This window comes from Chanodichthys erythropterus, chromosome 23 (assembly GCF_024489055.1).
Source record: "Chanodichthys erythropterus isolate Z2021 chromosome 23, ASM2448905v1, whole genome shotgun sequence".
Lineage (NCBI taxonomy): Eukaryota > Metazoa > Chordata > Actinopteri > Cypriniformes > Xenocyprididae > Chanodichthys > Chanodichthys erythropterus.
In genome coordinates, this window is record NC_090243.1 from 5125309 (window position 1) to 5142918 (window position 17610).

At 37.8% G+C, this 17610-nt stretch overlaps 1 protein-coding gene across 2 annotated transcripts in view; it reads left to right on the top strand.

Annotated features, from left to right (window-relative positions):
* sema5a (sema domain, seven thrombospondin repeats (type 1 and type 1-like), transmembrane domain (TM) and short cytoplasmic domain, (semaphorin) 5A) overlaps nucleotides 1-17610 on the top strand; it is a 180289-nt gene that overhangs the window by 154627 nt on the left and 8052 nt on the right. For both annotated transcript variants that reach the window (XM_067377842.1, XM_067377843.1), the window contains exons 17-19: nucleotides 7457-7666; nucleotides 13848-14018; nucleotides 16876-17031. In XM_067377842.1, the coding sequence (XP_067233943.1) occupies nucleotides 7457-7666; nucleotides 13848-14018; nucleotides 16876-17031 (537 nt within the window). The remainder of the gene's footprint in view (nucleotides 1-7456; nucleotides 7667-13847; nucleotides 14019-16875; nucleotides 17032-17610) is intronic.

Consider the following 17610-nt stretch of genomic DNA (forward strand, 5'->3'; position numbering starts at 1 on the left):
AAGGAAGGTGAGTTGGGTCGGAGCAAAACTCTGCAGGACAGCAGCGCTCAAGAACGACCGTCCCTGAGCTCGTGATATGTCTCAGCTATGTAAACATTATCACTGATCTGTTAATGGTTATAATAGTAAACATGAGCCTCCTAAACTCCTGGCATCTGAGCCACTAAGGATGCAATGGTGTAATTTTATTTATGAAGGGAATGTGTCCAGATAAATTCATATACCAGTATCTGCAAATCATTTTTACACCAGACTGCTTTGCACACGAGGGTCAGTAAAACACAGGGATTTGCACAGAAGTTAATCAATACCAACTGTTCGTGATCCAATTTCATACATATTTCGTGATGTTTGCAAATTGTCTTTCTAAATGTGTTTTGTTAGCACGTTGCTAATGTACTGTTAAATGTGGCTATAGTTAATATTGTTTCTTACAGTATTCACAGAGACCAGAGCCATGTTGTTATTTTCATTTTTAACTTGAAAGCGCTTTCATTCAGTATAATTCATAAACACATCTTCATTCTTATTGAATGTCTTCAACAGTGTGAAGCTTTAGCCACGTTAGCCATGCAGCATGCAAACTCATTCAGAATCTAATGTTAGCAAACATCCACAAACAGTTTGTAATGATCTATTTTGAGAGTTATATTTGCTGTGTGAGCTTATTTATGCCTCAGTGTATTGGAATCTCAAGCTTGGGGTTCGGAAGTACAAGCTCATTTGCATTTAAAGGTACACACACCAAATTAGCGCATTTTTTCTCCCACCCAAAAAATAGGCAGTTGAAACATTATAATAAAATCCATGGGGTATTTTTGAGCTGAAACTTCATAGACACATTTAAGCCTTTAAGCAAGCACAACTGTTTTTTAACATTGATAATAATAAGAAATGTTTATTGAGCCGCCGTCACGTTTGGTGAACTAGGAAATCCAGAGAGTAGGATCCAATTGCAGTAATCATTTGTTACCAAAACAACCAAAAACACAAGGAGCAGAGCATCTATTGGAACTTATGAAACAATAAAAAATGACACCAACAAAACAGCCATCGAAGGAAAAGACTTGACAAACAACATGAGAAACACAAGGGTATACAGACAAGATAACAAGGTAACAAGAAGCACCTGCGGATACAATCAAGGGAAATCAATGAAACAAAGGGACTACAAAACTAGACACAAGAAACAGGAAACTAGAAATAAAACATAAAAATCTAAACAAACAGAAAACATGTAATAGTAGCAAATCAGCACAATCCACAATATTAATGTTTTACTGTATTTTTAATAAGTGCAGCCTTGTTAAGCATAAGATAATTCTTTACACACACATACATCCATATACACAAACGCTTAGGTAATGTTTAGGGCTCTAGCACCATTTACAGACTCTCATATCATCAGTGCTGCATCAGTATAATGCATAAATATTAAGTGCTCAGCATAGACATGATTAATTCCTGCATTTCAACCATTATTTAGCTTGAAGCACCCAGCTATACTGCTGCATGGACTGTCATGACAGATGTTTCTTCTAAGGGCTTTTGGACAGTTGTTAACTTACTGCATATCGTACAGAGGAGGCCTAGTCCCATAATCACCTCCACACTAAAGATGTGTGTTGATGTCAGTAAAGCCACAAGGGAAGATGAGTTCTGAAATGAATGGGCTGCCACTTGCCCAAGATTTAGCCTCACGTCTTGGCTGGCCCATATCGATTTGAATCTGTAAGCCATGCCTGTGTGAGGAGAGTGTGATAAAGCACAGCGTCTCATTGCATAGAGTTCATGTGGGAAAATCTAAAATGGTGGAATAACTGTATGTTGTTACATCAGGGGTTTTAAACTCGATCACTAAATGCGCACAAGTGCATGAAATATGCGTATGATTTCATCATTCATGAATTATAATTCATCAATAACTTTTGTTCTAAAAAATATTCTAAATTTATGAAAAATGCATCTAATTGGGGGGAGGTGGCTTATAAATGTGTTAAGATTAGGGCTGTCAAGCGATTAAAGGTGCCATAGAATGGAAAATTTAATTTACCTTGGCATAGTTGAACAACAAGAGTTCAATACATGGAAATGACATACAGTGAGTCTCAAACACCATTGTTTCCTCCTTCTTATATAAATCTCATTTGTTTAAAAGACCTCCGAAGAACAGGTGAATCTCAACATAACACCGACTGTTATGTAACAGTCGGGATCATTAATATGTACGCCCCCAATATTTGCATATGCCAGCCCATGTTCAAGCCATTAGACAAGGGCAGCCAGTATTAACGTCTGGAGCTGTGCACAGCTGAATCATCAGACTAGGTAAGCAAGCAAGGACAACAGTGAAAAATGGCAGATGGAGCAATAATAACTGACATGATCCATGATATCATGATATTTTTAGTGATATTTGTAAATCGTCTTTTTAAATGTTTCGTTAGCATGTTGCTGTTAAATGTGGTTAAAGTTACAATTCATTTCTTACTGTATTCTTACTGTATTCACAGAGACAAGACTGTCGTTATTTTCATTTTTTAAACACTTGCAGTCTGTATAATTCATAAACACAACTTAATTCTTTATAAATCTCTCCAACAGTGTGTAATGTTAGCTTTAGCCACGGAGCACTATCAAACTCATTCAGAATCAAATGTAAACATCCAAATAAATACCATACTTACGCGATTAGACATGCTGCATGATGAACACTTTGTAAAGATCCATTAGGTTATATTAGCTGTGTGAACTTTGTTTATGCTGTTTAAGGCAGTCGCAAGCTCGGGGCGGGGAGCACAAGAATTTAAAGGGGACGCAGCCTGAATCAGCACATATTTAATGATGCCTCAAAATAGGCAGTTAAAAAAATGAATAAAAAAAAAATCTATGGGGTATTTTGAGCTGAAACTTCACAGACACATTCAGGGGACACCTTAGACTTGTTTATTGCTGCTCAGAGGTGGCATGAATGCATTTACACTGCAATTATAATCAAGTAATGCTATGAGATGAATGGGTTTTAAATGGGTTTAATAAAACTGTTAGTTCCTGTCCTTGATTCTGATTGGTCAATAGCTGTGTTTTATTCACGATAAAACACGGCTATGACCGCTTCACCCAACGGTTCTGTGTATCGCTACACAACACCCTTAGCAACCACTCTTAGCAATGTAAACAGAGTGAGCGAGTTTATTACCTCCATTCAGATTTAGCATTTTCCTTCAGGTCAGTCCTATGTTCATAATAAAAAATCAGTTTAAATGTCATCTTGTCCTTTTAACAGTTAAAGGGTTTTCCCTTGACTGACAGTCGTTAGTCAAAGAATTTGTCAGTTGCGTCTTGTTCTGTTTTCAAAACAATTCAATCTTTTCAATGTAAAAGTCTTCGCTACTGACTGACACACTCATAAAGACAGTCTTTGCTGCCATCTAATGGTGTGAAAATGTAACTTCTGTTGCTCTTCACAGCGGAAGGAAAGTTTTTAGAAAAAGTTTACTTCATGAAAGTTTTAATATTTGTATTGTGTGGTAACCGTTTTATAAAAGGAATAAGGGTAGTGCTGTACCGAGAATAAGTCACGGCCTTCAGCTCTTGTACCTTATTGCTTACTTAAAGGTAGTTTGTCCAGAAATGAAAGTTCTGTCATCATTATTTACTCATCCTCATGTTGGTTCACATCTCTATGACTTTCTTTCTTCTGTGGAACATAAAAAAAGATAATTTGAGAAATGTCTCAGTATTTATTTATTTATTTTTTTTCATACAACCGAAGTAAGTGGTAACCAAAACAGTTTGGTTACCAGCATTCTTCAAAATATCTTCTCTGTTTCAAAAAAGAAAGTCATACAGGTTTGAAACAACGGAGACGCACAACATTTCTGCTGTGGCTTAATAGGTAATATATAGAAAATATTATCCATTAACTTTTGAACATAGTTAAGAACAAATCCATGTGTGAATGAGTGAAAAGTAGCTTTTTCAACCAACATCTTTGCATTTATGAATTACAATTTTGTTAAGAAGCTACAATGGAAAATGTTAACTCTATATTAATTTGATTAGCTTAGTTGTTTAGCTAATACCAATTTTTTGAAACAAAGTTAAAATTTACACTACTTTTTATAAAATGTACTTAGAAAAGTACAAGGACATTCAGCTGTGTGTAGATGAACTGAGTTTGCAGGTCTCTGGAAGTCACCTTGGCTTTGTCAGGTAGAAATCATGTGTATTGTCGAGTCTTTGAGGTCTGAGCCTCTTTCTCTGCTTAATATCAACATTAAGAAAGAAATAAGATCAGTAGTATCAGCCTTGGTTGACATTTTCAGATTGGAAATATATTTGATGTCAGTTTTTTTATTAGGCCAATTTAAATCGGCTTTGTGCAGATAAGGTTCCTTGATTTCTCCGCTGTCTTTTTTAGGAGCAAATTAAAGAAATTATCAGTGTCGGCAGCAGCTGGCCGTTATTTACACACCGATTCAGGAGCTTTGCTTAGTGATCTGCAGTCAGTTTACTTAATTATAATAAATAGATTAACCTGAATAAAAATATAATTCCTTGTCAGATAACAACATCACTTTCATTGACAAACTGTTGGCTGTATTTGTTTAATCCTTTGATGGTCATCAGTTAATTTACCAGAATTTATAAGTTCTGTCCTCTGAGATTATTTAAGATATAGAGGTTTGCTTCCCACAAATGAAAAGTTGTTATCTGAAGAGAAATTATCAGATGTTATTTTTCAACCAAAGACAATGCTCCTGCCCAAATTGTAAAGAGAAACAAGAAGTGTCTTGAGAACAAGTTCATCAGGCTGAATTCTTTAGCTACCTTTACAGTACAGCACCATTTTTCTTTTAGAAAACACAAGTGCAAGTGTTTAACGCTTAACCTTCAGTACAATAAAAATCAATACATGCACCATTATGTCTATTTGTTTGCTGGAGTAATGGCAGTGGCTAGAGTGAAAATGCTGCCTAACAGTCAGGCTACTTGTCTTAAAACCTTGAGTTTCTTCTGCAGTATAAGCCAGAGGCCGTAACTGATGATGGCCCAGGTTTGTAATTTGGATATGAGTGATGCCTTCATTTATCTCTGAAACAATAGCACATCATTTTAGAATGTGACTTTAGCACTATTTTCTCATCTAAATACCGTGCTGCAAGGATGGCTCTCTCTCTCCATGTCTGTCTATCAGTCTTTCTCCTTTCTTTCCTCCTCCTTTTCTCTGAGAACCGCCTGATATCTCCAAGGCTATTTACTGTCGGTTCCCCACAGATCTGCCATCAGTTAGAATCCCACTCAGTGTCAGATTCTGCAGACCTTAGGATCTCAGTTGGCAAATTTCTCTGTGCTGCATTACACACACATGTCCTTGGATGCAAAATAGAAAATCTCACTGTTAGTGATTCTGGTCTTAACCTTTTACAGTCAGGCCCAAAAGTCACATCTGAAAATCTAGGGTTCAAAATTAAATATGAAACACAATGTAAACTGATAGATTAGGAAATAAGGGTATTATCTAGCAAAACTGATTGGTGATTTAAAAAAAAAAAAAAATTTAAAAAAAAATTGTATATACTTTTTAACCACAAATGCTCATCTTTCTCTAGCTCTGCGATGTGCAACGCATTACGTAATCCTGCTGTAAAGGTCACACGATGAGCGTTTGTGGTTAAAAAGTATATACATTTTTTTTTTTTTTTTAGAAAATGACCGATCGTTTCACTAGATAAGACCCTTATTCCTCGTCTGGGATCACGTAGAGCACTTTGTAGCTGCACAGAAACTGCAATTTGGACCATCAACCATTTGTACCCCAGTGAAGTCCACTATATGGAGAAAAATTCTGGAAAGTTTTCTTCAAAATTTCTTTTCGATGAAAAAAAAAAATAATATAAACATCTTGGATGACATGGGGGTGAGTAAATTATCAGGAAATTTTAATTCTGAAGTGAACTAATCCTTTAAGGAGAAACAGACACAAGCCTAAAGACATTATATTAGACTAATAATATTTTATAATATTACTGTTTCAAAAACATTAAAAAAAGAACCCAAACTTTTGAGGGTATGTTTGTCTGTTATCCTGCCCTATTTTTTTCCCCTCTATCTAGCCATTTTTGAAGAAAGTATTACATAAGATATAATGAAATTAAATCGTTTTTTTTCAAACTTAAATAGTTTTCTCAGACTTTTAAACCCTGCTATTTATGAGCACCCCACACTGTTCAGTTGGCCATTTGTTTCTCAGTTACCTCTTGTGACGCTGGAACGCTGTATGTCACGGTAATTATATGTATTTGCATTGGCGTTAACCACCCACTACGCAGACCCATCAGGGAGTCGATTCTAATTGCCCACCCCCTAACTTTTAATAAGCGCTGGTGACCGCTAGACAGTTTACGACAGCTCTGGGGAATAGCGTAAAAGCCACACTCTTAATCCACAAGAGCTATTCATTTTCTTGATTGTGCAGGATATAATGCCACCCGTCTCGCTCAGCAGATGTACCACTGATCTTATTGTCTAACGTATCACAGAATCTGAGTCGGGAAAGTTCAGAGAGTATTCTTTAGCTAGGACTTTTTCAAAGTATTTAATCGCATTTAATTTGTGCTTTGCATCTTATCAACCAGCAAGCATAGCAAAGTCAAAATCCAGTTTCACAATATGGTAAAATCAATATAGTCGGTCATTTCTTGGTTAAAGTCATTGAACGCAGCATGGTTTGTTTACCTGTGGGTCCAGCATGCACTGACACCTGTGGTCCCCTGCCATTAGCCATCAGAGCTGGGCGCCCCACTTTGAGGTGTGAGTAGATTATGAAGTAGTCTATTACCTTTGAGAGGGCTGTGTGCTCTGGTGCTGGAGAGATTATAGGTCGACCCATGTAGCGTTACTGCCTGCTCAGAATGGATAAATGGCTGTGGCTCAGAGGGACTGTCACAGATGAATCTACCTCAAGGTCAGAGGTACAAACACAGAGGTCACAGTGCAGATAGGTACTCTGCAGCAAAAACACTCTGTATGATAAGATAAATGTTCTTTATGCATAGTAATAGTGTGAATGATATCAATAATCGATCTTTTGAAAAATAACTGTGGTGGTATGGATTCAAATGTTTGTTGAAATTCTGAAATTGAAAACCCTGTCAAGGTAATGATACACAGGGCAACTTTTTGAGCAGTGTTGCTGGCCGATGTTGATTGGGCACTTTCCCATTGAGAATGGGCAACAAATTTCTATCTGGATACTTTAGATCGAAATTTGTTGCCCATTCTGAACGGGAAAGTACCCAAGCAACATTGCTCAGTAACATTGCTCAAAAAGCATCACCTTCAGGGTTTAAGAGCATCAAATTCCCATGACTCTGTAGTACATCTGTACTGTATGTCTAATGAGGTTAATGCTAACTGGCCCATTTGTTTTGTGGTTTTATTCTTGTTTTAGGAGATTTGCTGCGTTCTGGACGTATCACTGGATTGACAGTAAATGGAGGTTGGTCCACTTGGGGCCCTTGGAGCCAGTGTAGTCGGGATTGCAGCTCAGGTGTTCGAAATCGCAAACGCACCTGCTCCAACCCCAAACCCAAATATGGGGGAATCACCTGCCTCGGGCCGGCCCAGGAGTTTCAGGAGTGCAATACTACACCATGTCCAGGTTAGTTTCCCTTTAAATACACCTTATCCAATGTTTTCCATTCATATTTTTGTGACACACTGCTTCTCCAGGCACTGGAGTTGTCACTGTCAGTTGTCTGCAATTAAATGATATTTATAAATGTCATATATTTGAATTGATAACTATACATTTTGCTGTACACTACTTTTCAAAAGTTTGGGTTTGGTAAGTTTTTTAAATGTTTTTGAAAGAAGAATATTTTACAATATCATTTTGTGAACACAAGTGATTATGTTCACAAAATGATATTGTAAACTATTCTTACAGTATAAAAAAAGAACTGTTTTCTATCTTAATATATTTTAAAATTAAATTTACGCCTGTGATGGCAAAGCCATTACCTCGTCCTCGGTCTTCAATGTCACATGATCCTTAAGGAATCATTCTTATATGTGAATTTCTTATTATTATCAATGTTGAAAACAGCTGAGTTGTTTAAAACCTGATACATTTTCTGAACAGCATTTATTTGAAATAGAAATCTTTTGTAACATTATGAATGTATTTACTGCCACTTTCGTTTACTTTAATGCATCCTTGCTAAATAAAAGTATTAATTTCTTTAAAAAAATCCTATTGACCCTAAAATTTTTAATGGTGGTGTAATTTTGTCAGCTTTTCTCCAGTTGTGTAAAATTAAATTAATTGATAACTATAAATTGTATTCATTATATATGTAAAAAAACTTCCGTCAAAACCAGCTTGTGATAAATTAATTTTTTTAGATGTTAAAATAAATTCCCATGCTAGAATTAGGACAGAAATGTGTGTTGTTTGTGTACCGGTTATGTACTTTGGTAGTCAGTTATATAATAACTGGCTTGAACTGGCTTAGTGGAAAAACATCTCAAAGAGGTTAACATATCATCTGGCTCAGCATCTATTTGTTGGAAAAGGAAAACAGACAGTAAGAGCTACATTCATATTCTATGTTTACATTGAAAACTATCAAACAACACAAATATAATAAAGAGTTATCCGTTCTCTCTTCAAATGTTAATATATTTCATACACTTTAAAAATAAAGGTTATTTATTGGCATCTGTGATTCCACGAAGAACCTTGCAATCTTTCCATAGAAAAAGGTTCTTTAGCTTATTAAAATGTTCTTCACACTAAGAAAAAAAAAAGGTTCTTTTAAAAAAGAATGGCCAAATAACTGAAAGCTTCTTTGGGAATGTGGAGACAATCATGCAAACTCTCCTCCTTCAGTCTGTTTCTGGTGTGTAGGGAATAAAAAAGAAATGTCAGGCATCTACAAACAATAAAGAAGAACCCACTTTCTCGTGCAGTATTTGTATGAATGGAGGACAATCTCCCTTTTTTAAGGTGCGAGGACCCCAATTTGCCGGCGGAAATGGAGAGAAATCTCTGTGGCATCATTGTGTGTAATCACATTTCAGGCTAATTACACCGGCAGCGACGGGAAGGCAGGATTCAGTCATTAAAAGGCTGGTGACAATGGTGTACACCCTCTCTAAAGTTGAAGGAGGGAAAAAGCTCTCTAATTAAATGACTGCTCATCATTATGTGTGCTGGAAATATGCTTCTTGAGTATTTTATGATACCTAACGATGAGCGAGACACAATCAGGCAATGCAGAATTTGTTTTGCGATCCTAATTAATCAATAGCCTTGTTTTTGGAGATGAATGTCACCCCAAACCATCAAAGCAGGGCAGACTGTAGTTTTTAGAGTCTTGCAGTCTCTCTTCATTATATGCTGGAAAACTAATTGCTGCTCGGTCTTAATTTTACAGCAGCTGTTTTCTAACAGGAAATCACAAATTTCCTGTAAAGTGACAGTAGCAAGACCAGCGGGACTGCTTCATTAACAAAGACCTCCAGAGGTTTTAAGACCTGATTAGCCTTATTGATGTTTTTCTCTACAGGAATAATTGCCAACATATCAGGAATCACTGCGCAAATTTCATAAAATTGGCAGATGAATTGTACAGCAAACTGAGCGCACTGTCGATCAGTAACTGTGCTCTGCACTTCACTAAGTTAATTCAGCTCTTGTCAACTTCCAATAAAACATCTTAGTAGAGCTTAGATTCAATAGCTTCTTTGTACAGACGACAGAATAATACAGATGACTTTCATCAAGCGTATCCCAGCAGGAAGCTTGGAAAAGAACACATCAAATTGCTCTATACCTTCATAAGCGTCTTTGAACTGGAGCTTGTCTGTGACCAATATTCTCACTGTCTTCTATTGGTTCCTTCTGCCTAGCTAAATCTTTATACGTTCAAAGTCAGACCTTTGAAATGCATTATTTTGTTTTGAGACAGACAGACAGAGTCTCATGGTTGCTATTGTTGCGGCTCTGAAACGAATGAATTGTTTCTTGTCGCCGGCCACAAGGGTGAAATGAGATGATCAGTCACACAGTGGGCGACATGAGCTGATTTGTCATTTTTTTGCAATAGAGAAGTTATAACACATTGTAAAATAAAATATTTGGTTTACATACACCTTTTAAAGACGTTACCTTTTCTATTTTTTCACCAAATATGTGAAATACAGTGAGAAAACCTTCACTAGCAACTATCCTGAGCTGTGACGTCAAAGGCCACAGGCAAGAAAAAGTAAATTTGACCTTTCAGTTCACAATAACAGTATAATAGCAATATCTATATAAATAAATTTAAAAAAAAGATATCAGTTAAATTCATCTACTCAACTATTCATCTACTCAACTTTATTTTGTGTTTTCTCTGTTTTTGGCCAATGAATCACACTCTAAGTATGAGTACAGGGAGGCAGAGAGAGCGTTTGTAACCATAACTTACTGTTGATTGGCACTTCCTGCAGACTGGGGTGTCTTTTTTACCAAATCCAAAAATCTCCAACACTGGTGAGCAACACTGGCAAGTGTCTTACTTTCCTCTGACATATGTTACACTCTGCAATTGTCTTCTTTTTCCCATTTTATGAAATATTGACATTATCATATGTGTAGTATAAACATGATATCAGTATTTCTGTTTTTAAATATATCATGGTTATCACCAGTACCGGTATATTGTGACACCCCTAATCTTACTTGCAAAAATCTGTTTTGTCAGTGTAAATGGCTAATTTTTAATGACTTTCAGTGGAGAAAGATGCATGCTAACTAGGGTTGTCAAAAGTACCGACTTCTGTACCAAGGCGGTACTGAAATTTTAAAGATGCCCTAGAACCAGTTTTAACAAGATGTAATATAAGTCTAAGGTGTCCCCTGAACGTGTCTGTGAAGTTTCAGCTCAAAATACCCCATAGATTTTTTTAATGGCCTATTTTGAGCCATAATTATATATGCACCGATTCAGTGCGCGGCCCCTTTAAATCTTGCGCTCCCCCGCCCCCGAGCTCTTGACTGCCTTAACCAGCATAAACAAAGTTCACACAGCTAATATAACCCTCAAAATGGATCTTTACAAAGTGTTCGTCATTCATACTGCATGCATGCATCGATTCCTGTAAGTATAGTATTTATTTGGGTGTTTACATTTGATTCTGAATGAGTTTGAGGCTTTGCTCCGTGGCTAACGGGCTAAAGGTAACATTACACACTGTAGGAGAGATTTATAAAGAATGAAGTTGTGTTTATGAATTATACAGTCTGCAAGTGTTTAATAATGAATATAGCGACGGCTCTTGTCTCTGTGAATACAGTAAGAAACGATGGTAACTTTAACCACATTTAATACATTAGCAACATGCTAATGAAACATTTAGAAAGACAATTAAAAAATATCACTAAAAATATCATGATATCATGGATCATGGATCATGTCAGTTATTATTGCTCCATCTGCCATTTTTCGCTATTGTTCTTGCTTGCTTACCTAGTCTGATGATTCAGCTCTGCACATCCAGACGTTTTTCCCTTGTGTAATGCCTTGAACATGAGCTGGCATATGCAAATATTAGGGGCGTACATATTAATGATCCCGACTGTTATGTAACAGTCGGTGTTATGTTGAGATTCGCCTGTTTTTCGGAGGTCTTTTAAACAAATGGGATTTACATAAGAAGGAGGAAACAATGGTGTTTGAGACTCACTGTATGTCATTTCCATGTGCTGAACTCTTGTTATTCATCTATGCCGAGGTAAATTCAATTTTTCATTCGATGGCACCTTTAAAAATGTGACAATACCAGCAGTCCACACGGGATTGTTTGGAAGCCGGCATCTATCAGCGGATCCATAATATATCCACTGATAGACAGATATGTGTATGTGAACACAATGGCCAATCAGAGGTGTTTAAAAATCCACTCAGCAGCGCTAGGGGGAAATGCTGGTATCGTCACACTTTTAAAATTTCAGTACCATCTTGGTACAGAAGTTGGTACTTTTGACAACCCTAATGCTAACCAGGCTAACCTTGACCCCTTTGATTGGACTGCCAAAAGTTAAAAGGTTAGTTAACCCAAAAATGACAATTCTTTCATCATTTACTCACCCTCATGTTGTCCAAATCCATAAGACTCGACGATTAATGCGTTTAATCAAGACGATTAATATTCAGAACACAAATGAAGATATTTTTAATGAAACCTGAGAGTTTTATGTCCCTTTATTAAAAGCCTAGCTAACCAAACCTTTCAAGATTCAAAAGGGTCTTAAAGGCATTGTAAAATCCATATGAACCAAGCGGTTTAATCCAATTCTTGTGAAGAGACAGGAAACATTGATTGACACACATACATAGAGCACATCACACATTGTAAACACAGAAGCTCAAACATTCATGCGTGATTCAGAAGAACCAATGAGGTTTGCTCTATACAGCAATGTGACGCTCATATAAGCGTGTGTTTATATGTGAACACAGGCCTAAATAAATCTGTTCATCATATAAAGTGATCATGTCTCTTCACAAGATTCCATAGGATTAAACTACTCAATTCATACAGTACAGATTCATCGTTACCTGGACTTTCAATGGAGGGACAGAAATCTCTCAGGTTTCATTAAAAATATCTCACTTTGTGTTTCATAGATTAAGTTTTATGGGTTTTGGAATAACATGAGGGTGAGTAAATGATGACAGAATTTTCATTTTTAGAATGAACTATCCCTTTAAGACATTTTAACACAAAATTGGATTTGTTGCTTATACTGTATACTATTTAGCATACAGTGTTTTAATAGTAGGCTTTATACTGTGCCGTATACAGTAATCAGTAAGCTAATATTCCATACTAGACAGCCGAAATCTACTCATGTCAGTGACATAAGCTCTCTCACCCCTCTTCTACAAACCTGTCAGGGCTAATGCTAATGTAAAATGAGACTCACTATATGCTTGTTTTCCTTTAATTAGCACTAAGGCAGTCGTAGTATTTTGTGAGTTGTTCTCTGTTCCCCCAGTTGTCGAGGTTGATGACCCTGAGCTTGGCACTCGCTGAAGAGGGGAGGGAGTGAATTGATGGTTCGTTTAGCCTCATTAATTAGAGCAGGGGTCAATGTGAGAGCGCGAGGGAGAGGCAGGGCTCCGGAGCAGATTGTGTGAACAGCCTCTCTTTTCATCGACCCCCTGATTCTCAGCAGCCTCAGCATCTGGATTTAGCTTGTTTTGAATCCTGATGATTTCATTGTAGTGATTGTATCAGAGATAACTAGGGTGATGTCATTTATTCATATTGTGGTACTAGATGCATAAATGTCCTTGATCTATTTAAATTAACTGGTCTTAGCTGGTTTAAGCTGAAAAGTGTACAAAATCTCTCTAAAACCAGCCAACAAGCTGTTTTTCCCCCAGAAGGGAATTGTTTTATGTCACTATTTTTATCCTCTCTCACTCTTTCAAGAGTTTCATATGTAAATGAGTTATGGAATAATTTGCTAACCTCTTTAAATGTGAAATGAGTAACAACCCCACCAAATTTCTGAATACTGAATAGGTTCTGATATCTAAAGCATAATAGTTCTGATGCTTTCTGAATGACTTGTTTTTGCAGATCATTTTCCATAAATGGTTGTGTTATATAATCCACACTTGCCACTATCAATTTGAAGTATTGCTGCACATTTATAGTTGCAATCACACTCATCACTCGTCACTATTTACTGAAAGAAATCTAGTCCCTAGACCCTAGTCCCAAAATTATTCACGACACAAGCGCAGTAGTAATTTGAGTGTCCTCTTTTCCTTATCTTTCAGTGGATGGGAGCTGGTCGTGCTGGTCACCTTGGTCTAAATGCTCAGTGACGTGCGGAGGAGGCCACTACATGCGCACACGCACCTGTAACAACCCTCCACCTGCCTACGGAGGTGACATCTGCCTGGGTTTGCATACTGAAGAGGCCCTCTGTAACATCCAACCCTGCCCTGGTATACACACTCACTTTATCACGTGCATGAACTCAACCTACGTGAACTCACACACACACACTCACACCTTGACTCCAACAGGAAATTACATGGCGTTTTTTCCGGATAGGAAGCCTTTGTCTTGTACCTGCTTTCCTTTCGGCATGTCTCGTGTCTAAAGCGGCCCGTGGGGGAATGAAAGAAGAGGAAATCAAAATGTCACACTTCATAGAAAAGCAAATGGTAAAGCAGAGCTTGCGATATGAAGATAATATGCATAAGCTCGCAGCAGGGAGTGCAATAGAGGAGGGCGAGATAAGGCGATTGATGACGGAGTCAAACCCCGCACATTGATCCACGGAAAGGTGAATGGGAGAAGAGAGCTTGTATTCAAATGTCAGTCCATCCATTAGCCAGAACTGTAGTGAGGTTACGGAGTGACCTTTTATTAGCTGCGTTCAGGTCTATCTGTCACACCATTCATTACACGCTCGCGTATAGCTGTACAGTGCAGCCGGGAGACGGGGGATGGGAAAAGTGAGGGGAATGCTAATCAGAAGACCCTGTGTGGAAGTTCTCCTAAGCTGAATTTCAACCTTTTTAGGTTCTGTTGAAGAGTTTGGTTTAAATTAGCTAAGAAGTCCAAATAGATAATCAGTTCACTCATACCATAACCACATAACACGATTTTAACCTTTCCTGCTGGAAAATAAAAGTCTTATATGCCAAGCATGTCAGGGACCAAATTCACTAAACGGCAAATTTGCATGTTGCCACAATCTAATGCCGGGTTCAGACTACACAATATCAGCCAGATTTCTGTGAATTGTAAATGACAATGGCCGTCGTGACGCAACAATTGATCATTTCTTCTCTTATAGTGTGTCATAGTAGACGACAACTGACTTCACAATATCATGACAGAAAGGCTAGCGTGTTCATGACGGTGACCAATTCGAGCTTTTCCGTACACAGCTTTCAAACATTGTGAAATGAGAGAGAGACTTTGGTAATGACACTGTAAGGTGCAATTGACCGTTCGCAAAAACCCGCCCCCTTTAGTTACTGTTGCTATGTCTGACAAGCCATGCCGATCTCTCGCCACACCTCATGTTCTCACACAGTGAAAATATGGTCACCATGATTTTGCCAAATAAGACATGTTCCTGGATCAGCATATTTTGTTGATCTTGGAACAACATTCTTGTCTAAATATTTTGTCCTAACCCTATTCCTACCCCTAAACCTAACCCTACCCATAATTTATCCCTAAAATCAGAGGGAAATGATAGGTGAATAACACTGACATAGAAGCACCTAAGCCTAAAATTGACATAAACTGTAAACTTTTCCCTCAAATCTGATTGGTTGATTGGAATGTTGATCCAGGAACATTTTGTACTTGGTAAAATCACGTTCACCGAAAATAGGGCTGACCGATATATCACATGATTGTCACGCGCATTTCGTCAGTAAAGCCGGTTCCCTGATTACCGCTAAATCGCCATCACCTGCTTTCAAATGGAGCGGCATTTAATAGACAGAGCCTTAGTTCACTGACAAGCCACGCAATATCACGTTCATTAACGAAGGCGATTCATCTGCGATATGAACGTGATATTGCGTAGCTTGTCAGCGATCTACAGTTCTGTCTATTAAATGCCGCTCCATTTGAAAGCAGGTGAGATCAGCCCTAACCGAAAAGTACACTGTGGAGCAAAGAGGACACTGACAACGCGTCGACAGACAAGACAGAGGTTACTTTTGATATGAAACAAAGTCTCAAATTTTAAATTTTGCCTTTTTGTGGCTCTTTAATGTGTTGTGACAGATCGCTGTAGCGCCCCAGTTCAAGCGGCTCGTGCACCGATCATCTCTTCCTACTAGTTCATTTATCGCATCAAATAAACCTGAATGAACATCATAAGGAATGTTGTTTCAATCGCGGAAAGACGTCAGTACACACCATTTTTCAAGTTCATGTCCACCTACATTAATCTGCTAACCCCCCTGACTGCTTTGTCGGACAAAATGGCGGATTTTGCGTTATGAGTGGTTAGATCGCCTGTCAATCAAACTCCTGGTGAAGGGTCAATTATGCAATGGATGAAAGGTTCATGGAGCTATGGCAACAATATTTCTGCTTTTATGATGTTTCCTCGAGGGACTACCACGACAGAGTGAAAAAAGTTAAATGATGGCGAACGATAGTGCTTTAGCAACCTGGTGAGTACTGGAATTAGCATTAAGCTAGTACAACCATTGTTTGTTTACGCTCTTCTCGATGACATCACACACATCTTTAGAGATGATTGGTCAGAAAGGAATGTGTAGTCTGACATGTTTCTTGTCCGCAACAAGAAATTAGTAGTCAAAATCGCATAATCTGACACAGTGATTGTCGTAACAGACAAAAATATTGTGTAGTCTGAATCCGACATAATAAAAGCGCTGATGTGAGTAGAAAGTTTTCCGGGTGATCTACTAAAAATGTGTAGATTTATTGTCATGTATTGGCCTAAAATCAGTTATGACATGCCTTTTGGGGAGCGGTAAATACCGCCCACTGATTTGACTACCGCAATCCTTGTCACCATTAAAGTCACTTTCCAATTAAAATGAAGCCAATTTACCTGACTTCCTGAATTTTCATATTTTATTTTGTTTTCTTAATTTTTTACTCAGAATCATTTTGCCAATGTTTTTTTTTCTGTAAAAACGTATTTTTTAAAAAAGAAATAAGTAATGTCAAATGAAAATTAATGAATGGCAATCTTAACACAGTTGCATTAACAATAATAAATAAGATGGGCACTTCACATGCCCTCCCCTCTACATAACTTTGCATCTGATTTGGACTTGTTGTCATCATGTACAGAGAGCTGGTCTGATTGGTCCGAATGGTCCCCCTGTGACTCATCAGGGTCTCAAGTTCGCCTACGGCACTGTGACGTCCTGTTTCCTACCGGCAACCAGTGCTCTGGCAACAGCAGTGAAACTCGTGCCTGTCTGCCCATCTCTAACTTCATCCCAGGTGGGCACACAGACACGTACACACATATATACACACCCAAACACTTGCCATATCGACCCCTGGATAAACAAGGATCTTCCCTTATTGACAAGAAGTAATGCGAGACACACCAAACCATTGATTTCTGCAGTGCAGGGATAATTAGCCTCTCATCCTCTGCCTTGTCTAAGTGGCACGATCGAACAAATGCATTACAGTGATATGTTTCATGTAGCATTAGCATTCATACACTCAATACCTGAGATACTTCTGCTGTGAGAAGTTTTACAAACTCCAACATGATGTAGCTAATTGAAAGAAGCAACATCTTATCTTAGAATAACTGTACTTCCTGCTCTGGTGATAAGTGTCTTGAAAATAATGAGGTTTTATGTGATCAACCAATTTGTAGAGATGGAAATAGCTAAATATATGATCGTCATGGGAGTTATTACCTCACTTCGCTTACAGTTTAGCGCAGGAAGTGAATTTTTAAGACTATTCTGTAAATCTTGCATAAATATTGTCTGCTCTACAGAGCCCTTGTATCTTCTTGCACAGAGTAACATTCCATTACAGCTCATTTGAAAAGTTTTAGAC